Here is a 22,000-nt window from a genome sequence, read left to right on the forward strand (position 1 = left end):
GTAAGTGGTAACTTGTCACTGTGGTCTGGCCTCCTGCAGCGGAGGTCACTCCCCCAGCCCCGAAGTGATCGTCTCCCATGGAAAATAAGTAACTGCTGCTGATTTCGTCTTAGTTAATGATTCTCTAGCCTCTTGTCCCGGACTGCACCCCCCTCCCCTGGGCTGCCTTCCCCAGGAGGAGGGGATCAACACCTCCCAGGGGTGCCCAGGTCCCCAAAGTGGAGAGACGGGGCAAAGGAATGGTGGTGAGCAGCCAGCCTGGGGAGAGGACCTCATGTCTAAAGGACAAGCAAGGAAGAGGTACTCAGAACTTTGATAGGAATGAAAGGCAGACGTGTTGGACTTCGCTGGACAAAGCTCTGTCTGAGTCACACAGGAGCCTGGCTGCCTTTTCCTATGAGTCATGAGGTTCTAGGGGTTTGTGAAACAACTGTCAAGCTCAACTCCAAGCCAACTAGCAGGCAATAACCAGGGGCTGTGTCCATGTCTCATGAGATCATTTCCGAAGCTGGTGCTTACCCCACTGGGGACAGCCCCAGTTACAGCCCCAGTTCCAGGGAAATCTGAGGGTCCCCACCACCACCGCGCACACAAAGCTGGTTCATGGGATGCAGTGACTACAGGCATGAGTAGCCTGGCAGCCTGGGGCTCAGCTGTCGCAAGAGGTCTGGGTCTCACAGCACCAACGCTTCAACAGTTCCATCAAGGGGACTGCTCCAGAGGCCGGGTCTAGCAGACCATCCCCTGCTGAGAGGAAGGCTTCCGGGCCATGCAGGCAGCAGCCTGGACTCCCCAGTCAGTGTCACCACCCTTGTCACTGGAGAAGGGCAGGCCAGCTAGGAGCCCCCCTCCACCCTCCTCCCATCCCCAGCCCTCCTCTGCCCTCCACACATCTTACATCCCCGGCACTCAGTATGCGAGGTATGCTGCCTGAGGTAAGGAGAACACGGGCCTGGGAGTAAATAAAGGGTCGCCAGGAGTGGGGAGGACAGGAAAAAGGGAAGGGGGGTCAGGGGAGACCTCCAACACTGGATAGAAAAGTAGAAAACACAGACAGAGAGACACAGGAAGGCAGAAGGTGAAGCAATGGACGGTGAGAAGCAGAGAAAGATAAATAGAAAGATGCACAGGCAGACAGGGTGGTTCTCCCTGTCTCCAGAACCTCCAGGACATGTTCATGGACCCTTGACAGGAAAGGATGGAGCAGGCAGTCACTCCGGACACTAAGAATAACCACATTTTTTTTCCTTCTAATCCTGTCAATCATGGGGAGGAGGCTGAAATATCGCGGGCGAATGAGAAGTATGGTATTGGGTGGGGGCCTTGGTTGGAGGAGGGTCTGTGCATCATCCCACATGCGAAGGACATGCAAAGCAACATGCAAATGAGTATGGCAGTGTTTTAATCAAAGACCAAGCGTGGTTTCCTTGAGAAGTCAGGCCACAAAAAAATCTGGGTGGTTGTGTTTGTGGCCCCGACCCTCTGGAAGCAGAGGGATGGAGGGGGAACCTCCCCCAGCTCCTGAGGGGAAGATGAGAACTTTGGAGAAAGGAATCTACAGTGTCACTCGGCTGAGTTTGCATTTGGGCGGGAGCTCGGGCAGGGTGGGCCCCTGGGGTTTGCTGGTCTGGTATAGCAAGATAAGCCCGGGGCAGTTGGGCAGGCCAGTTCTGGACTAGAAAAGACCCCCAAGGATCTCTGGCTCCTGCCTTCCAAATGTGGTTCTTCCAGGTTGGTTATGTCAGCTTGGTTGAGTTCAGTCTGAGACACTGTCCCCATCGAGGGCCTGCTATGTACCTGGCCAAGTGCCACCCACTGAGAGAGGCAGAAAAGACGGGCCTACCTGGACCTGAGATCCAGGAGCCAGACACACGCTAGGGGAGAGGAGTCCTTCACTAAGAAGCAGTTGTCGATACTAGACAGTACACTTCCAGTGCCAAATAAGCAGTGTGGAGACAGGAAGTCCATGGAGGGTGGAAAAGGGGGAAGGCAGTGTGGGCTCAGAGAAGGAGGATGTTTGCTCACCCAGTGGGGCTTCTGTGAAAGATAAATAGAAAGATGCACAGGCAGATGGGCTGGTCAGCCCTGTCTCCAGCGCCTCCAGGACATGTTCATGGACACTTGACAGGAAAGGATGGAGTAGGCAGTCACTCCGGACTCTGAGAATAACCACATTTTTTTTTCCTTCTAATCCTGTCAATCATGGGGAGGAGGCCCAGGCCAGGCCTATGAGGGGCCCAGGCCTGGGAAGAGTGGCAGGTAGGAGGAGACAGATGGGCAGACACGGGGGAAGGACTAGGAGAAGGCTACCATCAGTGTGTTCTCTTCCTCCCCAGACTCTACCTCCTCAAGGAGAATGTGGCCTCAAGGGGCCGCCTTTGTGGCCCTGCCCCTCCTGGGGCCCACCCTGGTCTGGCTGCTCACCCATCATTGGATGTCTGGTTGGTGTGACAGCCTGAGAAAGCTGCCCTGGTGCCCATCCCACAGAGTCTTGTTGCTGGTGTGGACAGCCATCTACTCTGTCACGGGGTGAGTGTCTGTTTCTCATGCTCTGGGGTGGGAACAAGTCTCCTATCCCTGAATTGCTGCCGTACACTGATCTCTAAAGGGATGGTACGTCATCCTGCCTCTTCTGGGGTGTCCCCTCTGTGCCTGCCTCGGATTCCAACCCCTCCCTTTTCCTCTACCCTCTCCCAGTATCCCCATCCCTTCCCCCACCTCCCCCCCGGCCCTCAAATGATGCCTAGACTCACTTACCCCGATTTCAGCCCACAAGGATTCCCTCTTGGTAACCAAAAGGCCCTAAGCCAGAGGGCTTTCTCCTTTTACCATAGAACACCTTCCTCTGAGAGTTTTTGCCACCATCTCTCCACAGATATGCCTCCTACCTTGTGTGGAAGGACCTGGGAGGGGGCTTTGGGCGGCCCCTGGCCCTGCCCCTCGGCCTCTATGCTGTGCAGCTCGCCATCAGCTGGACTGTCCTGATTCTCTTGTTCACAGCCCACACCCCCGGTCTGGTAAGGCGCCAGTGCTCAGCAGTGGAATAGGGTAGGGGAAGATGAGGCCACCAGGCCCCAGAAGCTGATAGCAGAGCAGGTCAATCAGGTGTGGGCAGGTAACGGTTGGGCAGACTTCTCTGAGCTTCCGTGGCATGCACAGAGCGCTGGGAACTTGGCTCGCTAGGTCCAGGGTGCTGCAGAAAGGTCGAGGGCCGGTTCCCAGGGCAGCCTGCCTGACCGCCCTGCCCCTGCCCAGGCCCTGCTGCACCTGCTGCTGCTCTTCGGGCTGGTGGTGAGCACGGCGCTGATCTGGCACCCCATCAACAAGCTGGCTGCCCTGCTCCTGCTGCCCTACCTGGCCTGGCTCACCGTGGTTTCTTCCATCACCTATCGCCTGTGGAGGGACAGCCTTTGTCCAGAGCACCAGCCCCAGCCCACGTGGGAGAAGAGTGACTGAGGCAGGGGGCAGGGGAGAGGAGGGAGGGCCAGGGTGGGGATAGAGGAGACCTCAGGCAGGGCTGTGGAGCTAGGGTGGGGACGGGGTGGGGGGGAGGTGGCAGGGCTTGATGAGTCCCTGAAGGTGACTCGCTCCAATGTGGCCACTGTCCTAGGTCCCCTGGTGCCACTTTCCATTAGGATTCAGAGACATGGGAAAGGAAGGAAACTTATTTCACACTTAATATAAAATAATAAATTCTGTATTAATAAGAATTAATTGAGTAGTATCAATAAATAAAATCCTAACTATCTGTGAGGGTATGATGTGAAATGTATACTTGAGTGTATGAGGTCCAGGGCTGCAGGGTGGGAATAGACGTGTCTGTACATCTGTGTGCATGTGCACACGTGAATGAAGGTGTGAGCGCACGTGTGGGAAGAGTGGGCACACCATTTCCGCTCACATGCCCTCACAAACCTGACCCCAAAATTTAGGACTCGGATTTTTTTAACAGATTTTTTGGGGGGGGTCACACTGCAAGGCTTGTGGGATCTTCGATCCCCAACCAGGGATCGAAACCTAGGCCCCTGGCACAGAAAGTGGCAAGTCCTAACCACTAGACCGCCAGGGATTTCCCAGGACTTAAATTTTTAATTACCTGAAAAGTAAAGTGTTTTTGAAAAGTTACAGAAAATCAAAACCAAAAAGTAGATAAAGTAAAAAAGGATACCAATTATACTTGTCAAGCATATATTATATTGATTATATATTTTGTATTATGTATCATATATAAATATATATATTATGTATCACATATAAAATATAGTCTACATTATATTAATTTTATTTAATTAATTTATTTTAATTACTATATTATATTAATTTCACTAATAACAATATCATAGTATATATTATGGTTCTATGATATATTATACATTATATTTGTCGTATTAAGACCTTCTGTCATTATCTCTGATAAGATTATAGATATTTTTTATTTTTGTTTTCATATACTCTTATACTATTAGTTTTTTACATCAATTAATTGTTATTGTAATAAGAAAAAATGTTGAAAAAGAAGAGATGTAAGCCTCGGTGCTGGCTAGTGAATTCAGAAGGAGCTTCTTGTCCAGCCTTCTCTCTTACTTCTCTTTCTTATTGGTTTTTTTATTTTCCTCTCTTCCCTCCTCTTGTTTTCCTCTCCTCTTGTCTCAAAGCCCTGATGGTGGCAAGAAGTGACTGCCCCGGGGCTGGTTCCCCAAATCTTAAACAAGGCCAGTAGGAAGACCCAGGCGCCTTGCAGAAGGAGCTTTTAAAAATACCAACCACACTCTCTAGGGAGGGGCTTGGGCATCAGTGTTTTTAAAACGGCCAGGACCCCCTCATGTGCAGCCCACCTGAGAAACACTGCTGAGGGTGCCCCAGAGCCATCTGGGACCTTATTAAAAATACGTATTCCACAGACCCCACCAAGACCTAGGAACCAGAACTTTGGGGGTGGGCTCCAGGCATCTTTAGATTTAACAAGCTCCCAGCACTTCAGTCAGCTGCTCACTGAAATTTGAGAGCTCCAGGCATGGATGGTCTTTCAGGGCCATTTTTGCTTTGACAACCTTTGGTTCTGTGAGCTGAGTTCTGGGTCTGGAACCAAGGACCACACAGGGGGAATAGACAGAGGACATCATCATTTGAGAAGGAGATTGGCTGTTCCTGGAGCTCACCAAGTGAGGACAAGCGAGAAGGAATCTGCAATCTCCCCGCCTCCACTAAGGGCGTGTTCTGCCCAGCTGGGCACATCGGTCACCGGCGTTCCTGGAGGGCAGGCACAGTGTCCCACCCACCTCTGTGTCCCCAGCCCCAGAGCAGCACAGAGCACAGAGAGGGTGTTCATACACCTTTGTTGATTGGTTGATTGAATAAAAGAACACATGATCCCATTAAAAGACAATGCTGACCAGCACCCCACCAACACCTACACCCCACTCTGGACCAATTGAAAAAGCTTCTCCCTTGGGGGAGGGAAAGGCATTAATAGTTGTTGGAATTTCTCAGGTGGTTCTAATGTGCGGGCAGACTGAGAACAGCTGCCGTGGGGCGTTGCTTCTCAAAGTGCGGCCCAGTGACCTCCTGGGACCCTTGTTGATGGCCTGGACTCCAGCCTGGCTCCAGACTCACAGAATCAGATCAACTTGAGGAATGCGGGCCATAAGGTACGGTGGTTTGCAGTTCCAGCCTTGGAGACAGACCAACTTGGGCTTGGATATTGACCCTGTCATTAACTGGTAACCGGGTACAATTTACTTCACTGTGCTTCATTTTCCTCATCTGTAAAATCGGGACCTCAGAGAATTTGGGGTAAGAGTAAATGTGTCTGGCACAGAGGAGGTGCTCAATAAATGTTAGCTGTCCTAGGAGGGGACCCCGGGAGGCCACCTGTTTAATGAGCACCCATGGTTCTGATTCACACTGCAATGGGGACCCACCCTGCTCTGAGACCCCAGAAGTACTTCTCAGACTTCCTAAGGGCCAGGAGAGCGAGTGACCTTCCCCGCACGTCTGTGGGCCAGCCTGACCAGTGTTACACACACAAAATGATGGGCTCTTTTTCTTATACATTCATATGGATTTTGACTTCCCCTCAATCAGATTTTTTAAAGCTTTCAGTTAAATTGGTAACTCCATTGATCCAGGTAACTGTTTTAAATTTATAAATGTAATCTATAAATACTGATCGAGGACAGGCTCAGGAGCCACACTGCATGGATTCTTAACCTAGTTCCACTTAAACAAGTCTACACCCCAGAAGTATTTGTCATTGTCATTACCATCACCATCTCATGTAGGCATTGCAGATACTTGCTACCACATTTTATTCATGTTGCCAACTAATTCTAGAAATTAAACTGGCCCTCCGAGAGGATGCACCATGCCTGTCACGTGACTGTGACCTCTGCAGGGCAAGCCGATACCACAAGTCCAGGGGTCCAGATGCCTCTAGTTTTGGATATTGGCCCTAGAAGGAAGCTTGATTTGGGAAGTGTCCCAAGCCCTGACTGCCTGGCACAGCTTCCTGGCTTTGTGCAAAAACAGCTAGAAAGGGCAGGATCTCCAACCCCAAACTCGTATCCTCTGACCCCAAAGTCATCCTTAAAATCCCCCTCAGCACCAGCTCCTTGGTTCCTGAGTGGGAGCCTCTAATCCTCCAGCCTCCCCACCTGCCTGCCCTCTTGCCCTTCCTCTACCCCGCCTCCCAGTTCTGAGCCCGGTCTGGAGCACACACTGCCCTCGGCCCCTCCTCTCTTGTTACCTAGAGTTGTCCCCAAATCGAATCGGAGCTGCCTTCTCTCTTTGCCAGATGTGTCCTGGGATTCCACCATCCAAGTCACGTGTGTGTGCTTCTGTGTCCTTGGGCAGTGTTTTTCCATTTGCCTCTGAGTGGGCACCTGGTGTCTGAATATGATTCACTCGGTGGGTAGGGGACAGACAAGGCCTTCACCAGTGTCTGGAGAGGTGGGGAGCAGCTCCCGGTGAAACAGCAACCCCAGGAGGCAGTGTGATGTCTCATTCTACTGTATCCTAGTTTCCTCTTTTCTCCCCTGATCCCTTCATTCTTCTTCCTTTTGCCAATGTCTGCAGAATGGGGATACATAGGGGCAGGTGAGGTGGGCAGAACGGTAGGTGTATGTCCAGTGGATAAACATTGGTCGGCTGGGCTGGGAGGCGGGCAGAGTGCAGGAAGTGTTTTCTCTGTGCATCTCTGGTCCCTCCTACCTACGGGCAGGTAGAGGTGATGCCCTAGTGGAGGCGTAAGGCCCCCGAGTACTGTCAGGCCCGGGCCAGGGCCTCAAAGTCTTGCTTCCCTTGTGGTGGCCACCATCCATTCTATCTCCTGGGGTTTCCCTGCACTCCAAACCCAGTTTCAGAGTCTTCCCAGAGATCCCTTTTCCTGTTGTTCCAGAAAACAAGCACAAGACCCTTTTGTTTTAAAGACTTATTGCTGATCCTCATCAGTGACGAACTAGTTACCCATCCAAACAAAGCCTGACTTTGGGGGGATCCACTCAGATCTGGACCACCCCTGCCACTTCCATCCTCAAGCAGAGTCCACCGAGGCCCCTTCCCCCTACCTAGGTTTCAAGGACCCTTCATAACAGAGGTCCCCTCTTCTGGCGTGGGAGTTAAGAGAAGCCCTCTCTGTCACGCCAGGAGCCTCAGTGGTATCTAATCAACCCCGTTTGTCCCTCTAGTGTCTATATCTCTGAGGTCCCCCAGCCTGCCCAGAAATGATCTGCTCAGAGGAGCACCCGAAAAAGCCCCTCCCCCCTCCACCTTCACCTATTCCAACATACTTCTAAGGGCTGAAAGTCTCCTCTCAAAAGGTGATTGTTAAGTTTATCGCTTTCTCCCAGTAGGTTCTTAGGCCCTGCAAACACCCTTTCAAAGGGGAACACTATTAGTCACCTTAATGGGCATGATTCTTATCAGATCGCTCGCCTCAAAAACTCAAGGCACCAGGAGCCAGGCGGTGCCAGGAGTGGCCACTGGAATGGAAGACCGCGGTGACCAGGAATAAAGTCCCAGGTGTCACCATTTTCCCCAGGGCGTTGTGTCCTGCATGGCCAGCCAACCGTGATGTCCTGCACAGGAGGAGATTGGAAACTCCCGCCTGCCCTGTGACTCTAGAGCTTCCTCCCTTCCTGGCCTCAGACTCTGGAGACCCTTGGCCCCCATCCCACACCCTGCCAAGGCTCTTGGACACCCCTGTGTTTATGTCAACAGAGCGGTTGCTAGCGGGGGCAGGCTCCTGCCCGCCAGGGTGGTGCCTGGTGCCCGTGGCCCGTTGTTTGTGTACCTCGTCTTGGTAGTGACCGAGGGGCGGGCACGCCAGGGCTGGGTCTCTGGGGCAACGCATTGTTGCGGTCCCAGCTGTCCCTGCACATAAAGCACCCACTCTGTCAACGGGCTCCCAAGGTATCTTCCTTCGCAGAGTGAGAATGTAAACCTTCCCCTGGTGAGGCTGCTCTTTTCCTCCAGCCCACCACCCCACCCCGGCCTCTCTACTCCCTTCCCAGTGACGGCAGCTCGGCAGCCCGCCGAGACCCAAGGAATAGCCGTGCCTGACCCTGTCTCCTCCTCTCAGCCACCTCCTAGAACCTTGGAATATTTTCTGAAATGACCATGGGAAATGGGGCAGTCCGCAGCCTACCCTGGGCCTAACCCAGCTCCTCCCAGACACAGAGAGGGGCTGGGGCCTACAGAGACAGATTGGGAGAATTCCCTTTTGGGTTTCCATCCCCACTCACCCGCTGTCTGGTGTCTCTATACCTATACCCCCTACACACACACACACACACGCACACACACCTCATATGCTAACTCCTTCCAGAGCCCAATCTCCCTGCAAGAACTCCTTCTGCCCCTGTCCCCTTCTTGCCCCTCCTCCCTCAGAGCCTGGCCTCAGGGGTCCTGGTAGCATTAGGGACTCAATGGTAAAGGAATTAAGACTCTGGAAGCACAAAGCTCTGCTCTCACTAGCTGTGTGACTTTGGGGGCAAGTCACTTAACCTCTCTGATCTCAATTTCTCCACCAATAAAATGAGGATAATAATAGTACCTACCCCGACATCCTTATGAGGAGTAAGTGAGTTCATTTACGTGACCTGCTTAGAGCCACGTCAAGCCCCAGGGAGGGATGGGCCCGTGTCAGCTCTCATGTTACTGAATTCCAGGCAGCATAACCCAGTGGGAAAAGCATGGAACTCGGAGGCTGACAGACTTGGGTTCAAATCCCAGCACTCCACTGACCCCACTGAAATAAATAGATACCTTATTTCCCAGTTTCCTCTTCTACAAAAGGGGTGTATTGATAGAAACGTACACAGCAGTGTTAACACGGGGGGTTGGGGAATGCCTGCACTAAAAAGAGTATAGTGGCAGCTGCAGGAGCAGGAATCCGGCTCCTGGCACCTGATCCCCCAGATTAGCTACTGCGCTCTGGGCCCAGCAGGGGAGACTGGACTGACTTGGAAAGGAGAGCCATGGACCAGGCAGGAATGTGTGCCCCCAGGAGGTGCCATAAATAGCCAGAGTGAGTCAGAGGGCCTCCAGGGAAGGAGGGCTGGAAAGGAGCAGTGGAAAAGGAAACTGTCCGTCTTCAGTCCAGGGAGCATCCAGGGCACTCTCCCAAATGTCAAAGGTAAAAGTGTAGGGATGTGGTAGGAGTGAGGGGTCACACCTTCAGCGAGGACCAGCTTGGGGACCATCTCCCAACATCACTCAGAGTCAGAAAATTTCCACACTGTTCATCTCCACCCTGCAGGTCTTCAGGAGCCAGCCCTGCTTCCTCATTTTCATCCCTTTACCATCCTGGAATAGAGAACAATCACTCAGCCTGCATCGCAGGTGGGAACACTGAGGCCCACCCAGAGAGGCTAAGTGATTTGGCCAAGATCACACAGTGAATCAAGGATTGAGATGTGGATATGAACACGGATTTTTTTTTTTTTTTTTTTTTTTTTTTTTTACTCCCAATCCAGGGTATACACTACAGCCAAAATATAAGAACCTATCCTCAGGGAGGAAGTCTTCCCCACAAGGGAACAGTGAGCTGAAAGGATCCCTTCTCCCCACTTTCCTCCCTGCAAGACATTTTACTCTTCCTTAATCAATCCAAGCACATCACTGTAGCTGCGACCGGAATGCTTTAAAGATGTATTCATCAGAACTAGCTGGGTGCAGCCCTAGAAATAAGAATGTAGGCTCAGAAGACCTGAACTTAAATCTTTGTGTGATCTCACACAAATCACCTTTCTGAGCTGCAGGGCCCTGACCTGCAAAATGAACACAATAATACACACCCACGTGAGACTGGCATGAGGACCAAAGGCGATAATGAGAGCCTGAGTGCCTGAATGACCCCAAATGCTATAAAAACTGGGAGCTGCTCCTGGTGAGGCAGCGCCTTATTCCTCTCTGGATTCTTGGTATTTACTACAGTAGTGCCTGGCATGTAGGAGCCCTAGATAAATGTTGATAAAATAAAAGAACGAAGTAAATTCTTTGCATTTAAATGTTGTATGTTTGTGTGATGATAATAATAATGTGTGTGTTTGCTATTTATCACTTAATCACTGCCTTCCTTTGTGGACACAGGCACTACTACCGCTACCCTGTGCTTTACATCCCTGGAAAAATGACTGAATAAAAAAAAATAACTTCTGGGGCTTCCCTGGTGGCGCAGTGGTTGAGAGTCCACATGCCGATGAAGGGGACACGGGTTTGTGCCCTGGTCTGGGAGGATCCCACATGCCACGGAGCAGCTGGGCCCGTGAGCCATGGCCGCTGAGCCTGCGCGTCCGGAGCCTGTGCTCCACAACGGGAGAGGCCACAACAGTGAGAGGCCTGCGTACCGCAAAAAAATAATAATAATGATAATAACTTCTGGATAAGAATGCTTTTAGTAATAAGCCTAATAGGTAGGGTGACCATATAGTTCGTCTATACTAGGGCACTTTGAGAGTGAAAGGGAAGGCAGTAGCAATTATGCCTGGACAACAGATATAAACTATGATTATCCTGGGCAAATCAAAATGCTTGGACATCTTACTCATAGGATGCAATGCTGCTCAGAACTCTCTGGAGGGGAGAGCCCCAAATCCTCCAAATCATCCTAACTCCTATCCTGTACCCCGACCATGGAAGGGGTCCCCTACCTTCTCATTCCCACCACTCACCTGCACTGGGAGCTGTGTTCAGATCAGGTCCCCAGCGTTCTTAGGTTCCTCACTTTCAACATCTAGGTGACTCTGACCCACACTTCTGTTGCCCTGAGAATGTCCTAGAATGTTTGCACTGCCCCAGACATGAAAACCCATGGCCCTGGCTAAGCACCCACCATGTCAACTGCAAAAATCATCCAGCCCCTCCCGATGCTGTCCCAGCTCAGGGATTATTCCAGGGGCCCCACTCATCTCTCATTAGTTTTAATAGTCTTAAAACCAGTCCTTCTGCTTCTGCTCTTTCTCACCTTTGCTCTGTTCTCAACAAAGCAGCCTGGGTGATCCTACAAAAATATGTCGGACCATGTGTCCCATCTTTTCAAAGATAATGGCTTCCTATCTCACTCAGAGAAAAAGCCAAGGCCCTTATAACAGCCCCTAAGGCCCCAGATAAAGGCCTACTTAGCCTTTATCTCTCTGACCTCATCTCCTAGGACTCTCCAGCCATGTGTATGTCCTTACTTGTTCCTCAAACACACCAGGAAAGCTCCCACCTCAGGACCTTTGCACCTGCTTTTCCCCTCCTTGGAACATTTTCCCCTTAGATGACCCTATGACTATTTCCTTCACCTTCTTCAGATCTTTTCTCAATTATTTCCTTTTTCAAAGTTCTTCTCTGGCCACCCTATAAAAACATGTCACTCTGACCCCTTCCCTGCCTTTTCTCCTTAGCACCACCAAATAGACCATATATATTACTTATCCTGTATATTATTCAACCCCCTCAAGCTCCGTGAGGGCAAGGATTTTCATTTGTTTTGTTCTTTGCCATACCCCAGTACCTGAAACAGCCCCTGGCATATAGTAGATGCTCAATAAATATTTGTTAAATGAATAAAGGACCAACTGAGAGGGAACATACATGGCAGTTGGACATTTGGCCTCAGGAGTGAAACGGCCTGGTTTTAATCCTGGCCCTGCCATTTTGGGGCTTATGGCCGTAAAAAAGGCCCTTAACCCTTCTGTGCATCTTAGTTTCCTCATGTGTAACGTGGGATAATCCACAATGCCTCCCAGGACTATTGAGAGCATTAAGTCCAATTTCACATAAAAAACACTAAACTCACTGCCTGGCCTATTTCCAAAACTAAGCTTAGTAAATGGCAATAGTGTTACTTCTGGAGGCTCCCCGTCGATGTGACATTGCTTATGCATCATAACAGGTAAATCAGCATCCACTCCCTTTGAGTAACAACTCACAGTTTCTTTCCCAATTTGCACTACTCATCGCCCCCTGTCTCAGGACCCTCTTTCCCTGAACCCAAGTGTCCCCAACCAAGCTGGCCTGGGTCTCTTTGCAAATGCCCCGTTCAACACAAGCCTTGTCCTGCTTAAACCTCTGAGAGAGCTTCCCTCCGAAAACACACCCACCCTAGGTCCCTTCCACAATCTCCCCAGGCGAGCTGGGTGGGAAAGAAAGGTGAGGGATACATGGTGAGGGAGGGGGAGAAGAAAGAGAATAGGAATACATGTGTGACCTGGTGTGGGGAGGGAGAGCAGGCCAAGCCATCCCCACCTGCCAGCTTCCTGTCTGTTTCTGATAAATAGGGGATACCGATGGCCAGATTTTCCATTCCCCCCATCCCGGCACCCGCCGCCACTCAATTAAAAAAAGACAGAGCGAGAGAGCCTGGGGGAGGGGCCTCTGGTTATAAAGCCTGTGGGCCAGCGGGTGAGCACACTCCTGGACTGCCAGATCCTTTTCCTGTCACCCCCAGGCAGATTTAGCTGCTGACAGCTGCTTGGGACTCTGCCGCCAGGCTTTGGCCCAGACCCTCCGGCTCTCCTCTCTCTCAGAGACTCCCAAGCCTCAGCCCCTCCATGGCCCAGAAAGAAGAGACCGCTGCGGCCGCGGCGCCTACCTCGCAGGATGGCGAGGATCTGGAGAACCTGGAGGACCCCAAGAAGCTGACGGAACTGGTGGAGCTGCCACCCTTTGAGATCGTCACAGGGTGAGAGCTGGGTGTGGACTGGGCTCCTCCTCCCTAGAAGAGCACCGGCTGGGGACAGGCTGGGGGGACTTAGGATGGTAACAGTAGGAATTGGGGTCACCATGCTGCAGCCATGAGAGTGCACAGGTGTGCACAGCAGGGGCTGCAGGGGACGCAGCAGCAAATCTCTCTTGGCTTCTCAGACACCTCCAGTCAGGGAAGGTGGGGGAACTCCGTGGAGGCCAGGGCCCAGAGGAGGAAACTACCCCTGAGGCATCACTTGCCTCTCTGGGTAGAGGTTGTTTAGTCCCAGGGAATTTGGTAAAAACATGGGATGCCACCGGTACATTTCAATATGGTCCCAAAGTAGCCCCTCCCTCAGCGTCTGTCTCTGCTTCTGAGTGGGCCTCTCCTCTACCTGTATGTCTCTCACTTTCTTTAGAAGATCCTAAGACAGGAAAGACAGATCCATCCTTTCCCAAGCTAGACTGAGAAGCGATTTTTTTTTTTTTTTTTCTTGCTGAATCATTTCTGAGTCTCCCCAGGGGCTGCCTACATCCGCGCCCCCAGGGAAACAGAGCAGTTACAGGCCAGGCCCAGAGCTTCTGGGCAGAGGAGGGGTTCCAACACCGTCAGCCACAGGCTGGAGGAAGCAGGATCTAGAGCAAAGAGTGTTGAGGCTCCAAAGAGGGGGCTGCACACAGGGTCCCCCTGTCTTCTCCAGATTATGCCACTTCCAGGAATGAAACCAAGCTGTCTTCCTCCTCTTCCCTCTCTGTCCCTTTGGCAGAAGATTCTGCTAAGTTCCTAATCAAAGAATAAGAAGGGAGTACGTGGGGCCACTAGGATTCCTTCACGGGAGTCTCCAACAATGCCCACAGCAGACGAAGGGCCACAGGAAGAGAAACTTCAGGAAGAACGGAGGCCTGATGCCTTCAAGGGGCAGGAGGGGCCCTGGGAGGCAATTTGGACTTGCTGTTTGGAGCTGAGCAAGTGCTTTTCCAGTCCTGGCTGCAGTGTTTTCATTTGTAACATGAGGAAGTTATGCTAGTTGATTCCCAAGGTCCCTTCCAACTCAGATGTTTTCCGATTTCTAAGAGAACCTGAGGGAAATGCATCCTAGTTCCTGAGGCAAGGCTTCAGGAAAGAGCCCCGGAACTTGCACTCGCCCATGGCCAACCAAGTAATGTCACCTTCAACCCAGGATTAAAGGAGCAATGGGGCACAGATTAATACATTCACAGGGAGAGCCTAGGGCCACCAGCACAGGAGAATCCTTGATTCCAGTGGCTCTCTGTGGAAGGAGATCCTTTTTCTAACACTTAAACATGCTGGTCCATGCTGGCCTTGGTCACATACACACACACACGGGCACGTGCACACCCACTCTGGGCAGTGTTGTGATCTTGTGATCTCCCCAGCACAGGGGCAGGGTTGCTTCAGAACAGAATTAGAGTATGTTTGTTGAATTGAACATGCTTTGAGGTCTCAGGGTGGTTGGTTTTGAAAGCTTAAATCCTCTGATGTCACTTTCATGTGTCTGGAGCTTTATAATCTCAGCACACTGTCAAAGGCCTGAGTGCATTCAAGCCTTGGCACAAGGCCAGGAGAGGAGCTATATCATTGCCGCTCTGCAGATGGGGAAGCTGAGCGTAGGGGAGATCCAGTCACTGCTCCAAGACCACAGAACCAATAAGTGGCAAGTTTTCTGACTCCACCCAGCATCCTTTCCACTGGTCTCCCAAACAGAGCTCCACCTCCCTCCATCCTCGAGATGGTGAGGCTCAGAGGCTTCCCTGACCCCAGGCTCAGAAAAAAAGGCACAGTAGGGCAGCTTTCTGGGCGCTCTGAGAGCAGTTCAGGAGGGAGGTGGAGGCCTTCGTGTTTCCCAGCCACAAGGAACAGCTGTGGAGATCTGTCTCCTAGGCCCCTCCAAGTAAACAGACAGCTTAAAATAGCCTAGAGGTGTGGCTGTGTCTGTGCGGGGACAGGAAGAGGGAACAGCTTTCCTCTCTTTCGCTCTCCAGGCGACCTGGAGTCAAAGGACCAGCAGAGCCTAGACTCCCACGGAGGAGAGGTCTAGCCACACTGACCCTTAGAACAGGGCCCTAGACTAGAACCGCAGATGGCTTTTCAGGAAACAGTCTGAGGGGAGGAGGGAGTACCGGGTAGGAATAAGGAGAGACATGCCCACTTATCGTGATTCTGGCTTGAATAGGGCACTCAGGATAGAAAGCAGATCTAAGGGAATTCCCTGGCGGTCTAATGGTTAGGACTTGGAGCTTTCACTGCCGAGGGCCCAGGTTCAAACCCTAGTCGGGGAACTAAGATCCCACAAGCCTCGTGGCATGGCCAAAAAAAAAAAAAAAAATAGAAAGCAGACCTAAGAACATTAAAAATAATGGGGTAGAAAGTGCTAGAGAAAGGTCTATAACTGTGGCAGTGTGCCCACGCCCGCTCACGCCTCTCGGCTGAGAGTCAATCGGGTGCAACTCCTACCAAATCTGTGTTCACTAAATCCTGTTGGTTTCCTGAAATCTCCATAATGGGTGTGTTTACAGGAATCAGCAAATGTTAGAAATCAGTGCCTTTAAAAAAAATTTCTTTCAGAGAGCTGGGTGTTAAACCAGCACAGCACTGAAAGAGAGAACCCTCTGAACAGGAGAAGGAGAGCAGAGGAGGGATGTGCTTAAGGGGTAAGATCTGAGGCCTGGAGAAGGTACCATCCATCGGTACCAGGTTTAATTTCTCGAGTGTCGACTGCTGTCCAAAATCTGAGAGGTTGGATTACTCAACCTATCTTTCAGATGAGGAAACCAATCCTCAGAGGGAGAAATAATTTGTCCAAAGCTAGTGGATGGAGTAGGGTGTGAACCCCAAGACTGTCTGATAGTGACGCAAGTGCATCTAAAAAGGCCATAGGGCTTCCCTGGTGGCGCAGTGGTTGAGAGTCCGCCTGCTGATGCGGGGGACGCAGGTTCGTGCCCCAGTCCGGGAAGATCCCACATGCCACGGAGCGGCTAGGCCCGTGAGCCATGGCCACTGAGCCTGCACATCCGGAGCCTGTGCTCCGCAACGGGAGAGGCCACAACAGTGAGAGGCCCACGTACCGCAAAAAAAGAAAATAAATAAATAAATAAATAAATAAAAAGGCCATAAAGAAGAGTCTTTTATATTCAACAAATATTTTCTGAATAGGAGTCATTTGTTTACTGCCTGTTTCCCCCAGAAGTACTTAACCTCCATGAGGAGGGGGACTCTGCCTTTTAGGTGCTTTCTCCCTAGCACCAAGAATGGTACCCAGCTCCTAACTGGTACTCAATAAGCATTTGCTGAATAAGTGAGTGAACTCATGATTGAGCACCTATTGTGTGGTAGGCTCTCTGCCAGACATTCGGGTAGGGAATTAATTGGGGGGAGGTCTTCTTGAGGAGAGAAGTTCAGGATATATATACGAAGGTCCAGCAGCGCTAGGCTCACAAGAGAATTCCACTGGATCATGCCTGCCTCTGAACTCAGCATGCTTGAGGGAAGCTCTGGGGCACCGGAATGGGTTGGCTCCCCATGTCTCCACCCCAGCTGCAGCTCTGCCTGGCAGCTCCCCTTGCTGTGTGTTTGTCTTCATCTCTAGTTATGTTGTGTATGATTTTACATAAGCTGAACCTGCTATCAAAGGGATTATTCTAGAATAGAGATAAATGGCACAGGCGATGAGTCTCCTTCCAACCACTTCTCTAGCCCCCAGTAGTTTACTCCACCCATGTGAGGAATAGAGAGAAGAAGCAGGGTTCAGAGAAGGGCCAGGCAAAGAGTGAGGGGCCTTCGACACCACTGTTAATGCCATGGCCCCTCGCCCCTCACCTGGAGTCTGGAGCAGCCTGGGAAAGTTTGTTCTATAAAGAACAGAAGACGGCCACTGACTCTGGCCACCCTGGCCTCCACGGAGGGTTGGGGGAAGGCAGGATCTCATGTGCAGAGATGGTGTTTCCCCGGGAAACAGGGCGGGCCCAGGGCTTTGGGAATCCCGTCCAGAACTGCCAGTCAGGAGCCAGCAGTTCCTCAAACCCCTTCTTAGCTCTAGGAAGTCCGGCTGTTAGAACTCTCTGCTTCCTACACCCCTCCTTCTGAGGATGCCCACTCCTAGCATCTTCTTTGAAAAGTGGTCTGAAAAAGGGAAAAGGAAACTGAAACTGGCAATTCTGCCTCTTTCAAGTAGGTCACGAAAGGTCTCGTGAGCAAAGCGGAAACGGGTCAACACTCAATTACCTGTGAGTAGATTTTCCACTCCATGGATTATTTGGAGGCAAATGTTTAAACTTGGACTAGGTTCCACTGCCCTCCAGGTTGCTTCCTTTCACTCTCTAGATTTATGCTTAGGAAATGCAAATGTTTTTTAATGTGAAAGTGAGAGTGTATATATATATATATATATATATATATATATATATATATATATATATATATATATAAATAACATTGACTCACATCTCTTCTCCCTCCATCAAGCAGACCTTCGTCCCACTTTTTTCTAGATATAAGGATTCTCCACTTCCTGCCTAGAGAATTGCAATGCCCAGAAACCAGGGTCTAAGCAGATGAAGTATGAATGGCCTTGTCTGCAGAAAGTATGAAGAAGTGGTGCCTAAAGAGGTGCTGAAGTTGGCAGGAGGGGGTAGGAATCATGCTGTTGGTTTCTGTGCTTGAAGAAGGGACTGAGTCCAGGTGAAGGAATCTACCATCAGCATCTCTCTCCTGACCACCACTCCAACACACACACACACACACACACACACACACACACACACACACTTTAGCCATAAAATATCTGCTAGAGTTGACAGCAATGGGCTATAATATAAGTAAGTGTGGTACTTGGGCATATCATGCTACTAGAAAATAAAAGATGTTTGTGATTATCTACGAAATCACTGTCACTATTTCCTTCCTTCCACTAGTGGGCATAATAGTGTTATGTGATTCTATAATATAACCCAAGATGGCCATGTTGGCTAGCTCTCTGGAGAAATTTCAGACCTCTACTGCCTCTGTTCTCCTGGTAGCCCTCCAGGGCCGAGCTGTTTCAGTCTGTGGGAAGCCCAAAGAACCTCATTCAACCTTTATGCTCCTTCTAGAAGACCAAGAATCCCACTGGGAAGCCAAGCAAACTCAGTCTCTGAGCAAGCCCAAGGAAAGACTGGGAGCCAAGACCTTCCGTGACTTTCCCTTGCCCCTTGAATGCACTTCCGTTCCTGAGGTCCCTAGTCCAGAAGGCCCTGCTGAGGGACAGGGTAGACCATGGGGCTCTTGGCCCATGGGGTTGGAAACTGATATTTATAGAGAAGTGAACATTCTTCCTCTCCCTTGGGTTTCCGGTTTCTCTGGGTCCTCTCCTCTTGCCTAAAGAAGAGGAGGATGGGCTGAGAGAAGCATCAGTTGTAGACCATCCAGCCAACCTGCAACTGCACACTGGGCCACACATGTCCTCTCAGCTGGGCTGTACTTGGCAAAGTTGGAGCAATACTTCGGGGTTTCCAGAAGGAAACCTGAGGGACCAACAAGCAGCTATTGCTGAAGCCCCCAAGCCAACCAAGCAGCCATGAATCCTTCAAAAATTTTACCTGAGAATCCATCCTACAGGTAGCTCTGGATTGGACTTGGGGAAGTGGTCTGGCAAAAGGCCTTGAAGAAAGGAAATCCAAAAAAGAGGGGATATATGTATACATATAGCTAATTCACTTCGCTGTACAGCAGAAACTAACACAACATTGTAAAGCAACTATACTCCAATTAAAAAACAAACAAACAAAAACAGTTTCAGCAAGAAAGGTAAGCTCTATGCTTCTCGGGAGAAAAAAAAAAGCCACTCTAGGAAGTGAAGGGATCATTTAGCAACTGGCTGAGTTCAGGAGTGGTCTGGTGGGGTGAGTTTAATGGGGGAAAGCCCAGTGTAAGTGAATTCCCAGCAGGGATTGAAAGCCGACAGGGGAATCATCAGGCCGTCCATCCTCCCCAAATGTTAAGTAAATATAAACACATTCACCAGGGACAGAGGGACTTAGGGAGCTAAAGATAGTACCCGAAGGAATCCCAGGGCTGGGTCCCCAAACACATCCATCTCCACAGTGGAAACTTAACCTCACAGCAAGGGACATGGAAAGCTGGCTGGAGAAAATTTGGTGATGGGGGACGGAAGGACTGCAGGAAAATAGCTCAAGTTTCCTCAGCTCTTTGGCACCTGCTACTTACCCCTAAGAAGCCAAGACCCTGGGATACCAGGGATCCCCCTGCAGCCCAGGGAGTTGGGTGACCTCTCTGGATGAAGGGAAGGGGTGTAGAGAAGCAAGAGCAGAGTTAATCATTGCCATAGGGTATGTTCTGGGGCAACCACAGAGATTACATTTTTTAAAAGAAACATTCAGCCTCTCCAGCTGGTACTCATCCACTCCTCTCCTTCTGACCTTTTCAATCTCTCCTGTTGCAGCCTCTTCATTCTCCTTGGACTTCAAACCTGCACAAATCTTCCCTATTTTAGAAAAACATGCACATACACGTAAAGATGAAAACAATCTTCACCTCTGATGCTTTCTTTAGGCCCTCTCCTTTTTTCTCCCCTTATTACTACTAAACTTTTCAAAACACCTGGCCTTTTTATGCTGCATTCATTTCTTAATCATCCATCTCCCCTTGGTCATATTCATTACCAAGTGTGGTGCTCTAAGACACCAAATGGGCTTTCTAAATTTCAGGCTTTTCCCCAGCTTCACTCTCTCTGCCTAAAGCCACCCCGGTACTCCTCCATGGACCTCACTTTCATTATACCTTTCTTTCCTCAGGAACCTGTAACAATTCTCTATTGGCTCCTGAGTCAAGGCTAAACTCTCAAGAACCTTCATCACATGTCCTCCACTCTACCTCTTCATTTTTAGTGGTCCTCTACTGTTCTCAGCTGTCTTATTTACATCTTTTCTTTCCAGCTATAACTTAGCTGCTAGATTACAAGCATCTGGAAGGCAGAGGCCAAGTCTTTTATGGTTTTGAAATGTGTCAATACTATACAAGTTAGTTCATATCAAGGTACGCTTAGGTAGTCTGGCCTCAAAGATAAACATTCTTGGACACTTACATGACAACCCTTCTTTCACCTGAGGGAAAAGACAGACTTGAGAAAAACAGTCCTTGGGAGAGCCTGGGGCTGCAAGTTTTCGGCCATCCCATACCTAAGATGCAATATCCGTGACTGACAAGGAGACATATGAAAGCATGAAATGTTCTTGCTCTGTCATGAGATATTTTACAGGCTTGCTACTTTGTAAAATTACTATTTGAACACCGCTTTTCAAACCTGGCCACATAGAATCATCTGGAGCACTTTTTGTTTTTTGTTTTTTTGCAGTATGCGGGCCTCTCACTGTTGTGGCCTCTCCCGTTGCGGAGCACAGGCTCCGGACGCGCAGGCTCAGCGGCCATGGCTCACGGGCCCAGCCGCTCCGCGGCATGTGGGATCTTCCCAGACCAGGGCACAAACCCGCGTCCCCTGCATCGGCAGGCGGACTCTCAACCACTGCGCCACCAGGGAAGCCCTGGAGTACTTTTTTTAAAATGCTGATGCCTGGGCCTCCTCCAAATGTTCTCATTTAATTGGCTTGGCTTGGGGCCTGGGTATGGACATTTGTAGCTCCTCGAGCAGATTCTAATGTACAGCCAGGTTAAAGAGTCACTGATTTAGAAATGTGAGCGTGTGCTGTGTGCTGGGAGTGAAGGTGGAGTGTTTGGAGACCTGTGCTAATGAGGTGTCCAGGATGCACACCTCACTCCAAATTCTCTCCTCTCCTTTAGATAAACATTTGAATTCCTTCGTGTCTTTTTGTCACTGCTGTCAGCGTAGGCAAGTCCTGTTTCGGTAGTGAGAGTGGATGTGTCTCAGAGGTACTTATCTTGGAGAGCCATCCACTCCATGCTAGTCCTAGAACAAGAACTCATCATTCTCTCTCCTTCCCTTGGGCCTTTGCCTCCTTGACCCACAGGGAGCGGCTGCCTGCCAACTTCTTTAAGTTTCAGTTCCGGAATGTGGAGTACAGCTCCGGGAGGAACAAGACCTTCCTCTGCTATGTGGTTGAAGCGCAGAGCAAGGGAGGCCAACTGCAGGCCTCGCGGGGATACCTAGAGGACGAGCACGCCGCCGCCCACGCGGAGGAAGCCTTCTTCAACACCATCATGCCAGCCTTCGACCCAGCCCTGCGCTACCTGGTCACCTGGTACGTGTCCTCCAGCCCCTGCGCAGCTTGCGCTGACCGCATCGTCAGGACCCTCAACAAGACCAAGAACCTGCGCCTGCTCCTCCTGGTAGGGCGGCTCTTCATGTGGGAGGAGCCTGAGATCCAGGCAGCTCTCAGGAAGCTGAAGGAGGCTGGCTGCAAACTGCGCATCATGAAGCCCCAAGACTTCGAGTACGTCTGGCAGAATTTCGTGGAGCAAGAAGAGGGTGAATCCAAGGCCTTTGAGCCCTGGGAGGACATTCAGGAGAACTTCCTGTACTATGAAGAGAAGTTGGCTGACATCCTGAAGTAGGCGAGTGGGCTCAGCCTCACGTGAGTCTTTTCACTGTTAACTTGGGTAGAAGGTCAGGTGGAATGAGTGGTCCCTTTGATTTTCCTTTGATAGGATTTCATCTCTGTTTTTGGTTGGTTGTAAAAACATTCTTAGAAGATCCCTCCTTTTCTCTTTCTTCTAAATCCCTCTCCCTAAATCCTTTTCTCTCCTACCCTTTTATATCAAACTGATTTTCCCCATAACTTGGAGTGCTCAAGGGTGACAGGAATCCAGAAGCTTTGATGAGACAGAATGACTTTCATA

At 50.5% G+C, this 22,000-nt stretch overlaps 2 protein-coding genes across 2 annotated transcripts; both read left to right on the forward strand.

Annotated features, from left to right (window-relative positions):
• Positions 1-2,356: 2,356 nt before the first annotated feature.
• TSPO2 (translocator protein 2) lies at positions 2,357-3,456 on the forward strand (the record flags this gene model as incomplete). The annotated part of the gene is made up of 3 exons (XM_079712893.1): positions 2,357-2,529; positions 2,876-3,017; positions 3,256-3,456. 3 exons carry the CDS (start codon positions 2,357-2,359, stop codon positions 3,454-3,456), a joined length of 516 nt encoding a protein of 171 aa, XP_079569019.1.
• A 9,581-nt stretch (positions 3,457-13,037) lies between these two features.
• Positions 13,038-21,715, forward strand: APOBEC2 (apolipoprotein B mRNA editing enzyme catalytic subunit 2; the record flags this gene model as incomplete). The annotated part of the gene is made up of 2 exons (XM_079714026.1): positions 13,038-13,168; positions 21,172-21,715. The coding sequence occupies 2 exons, from the start codon at positions 13,038-13,040 to the stop codon at positions 21,713-21,715; spliced, it is 675 nt and encodes a 224-aa protein (XP_079570152.1).
• Between the last annotated feature and the right edge of the window lie 285 nt (positions 21,716-22,000).

The sequence above is a fragment of the Hyperoodon ampullatus genome, assembly GCF_949752795.1.
Source record: "Hyperoodon ampullatus genome assembly, chromosome: 10".
NCBI lineage: Eukaryota > Metazoa > Chordata > Mammalia > Artiodactyla > Ziphiidae > Hyperoodon > Hyperoodon ampullatus.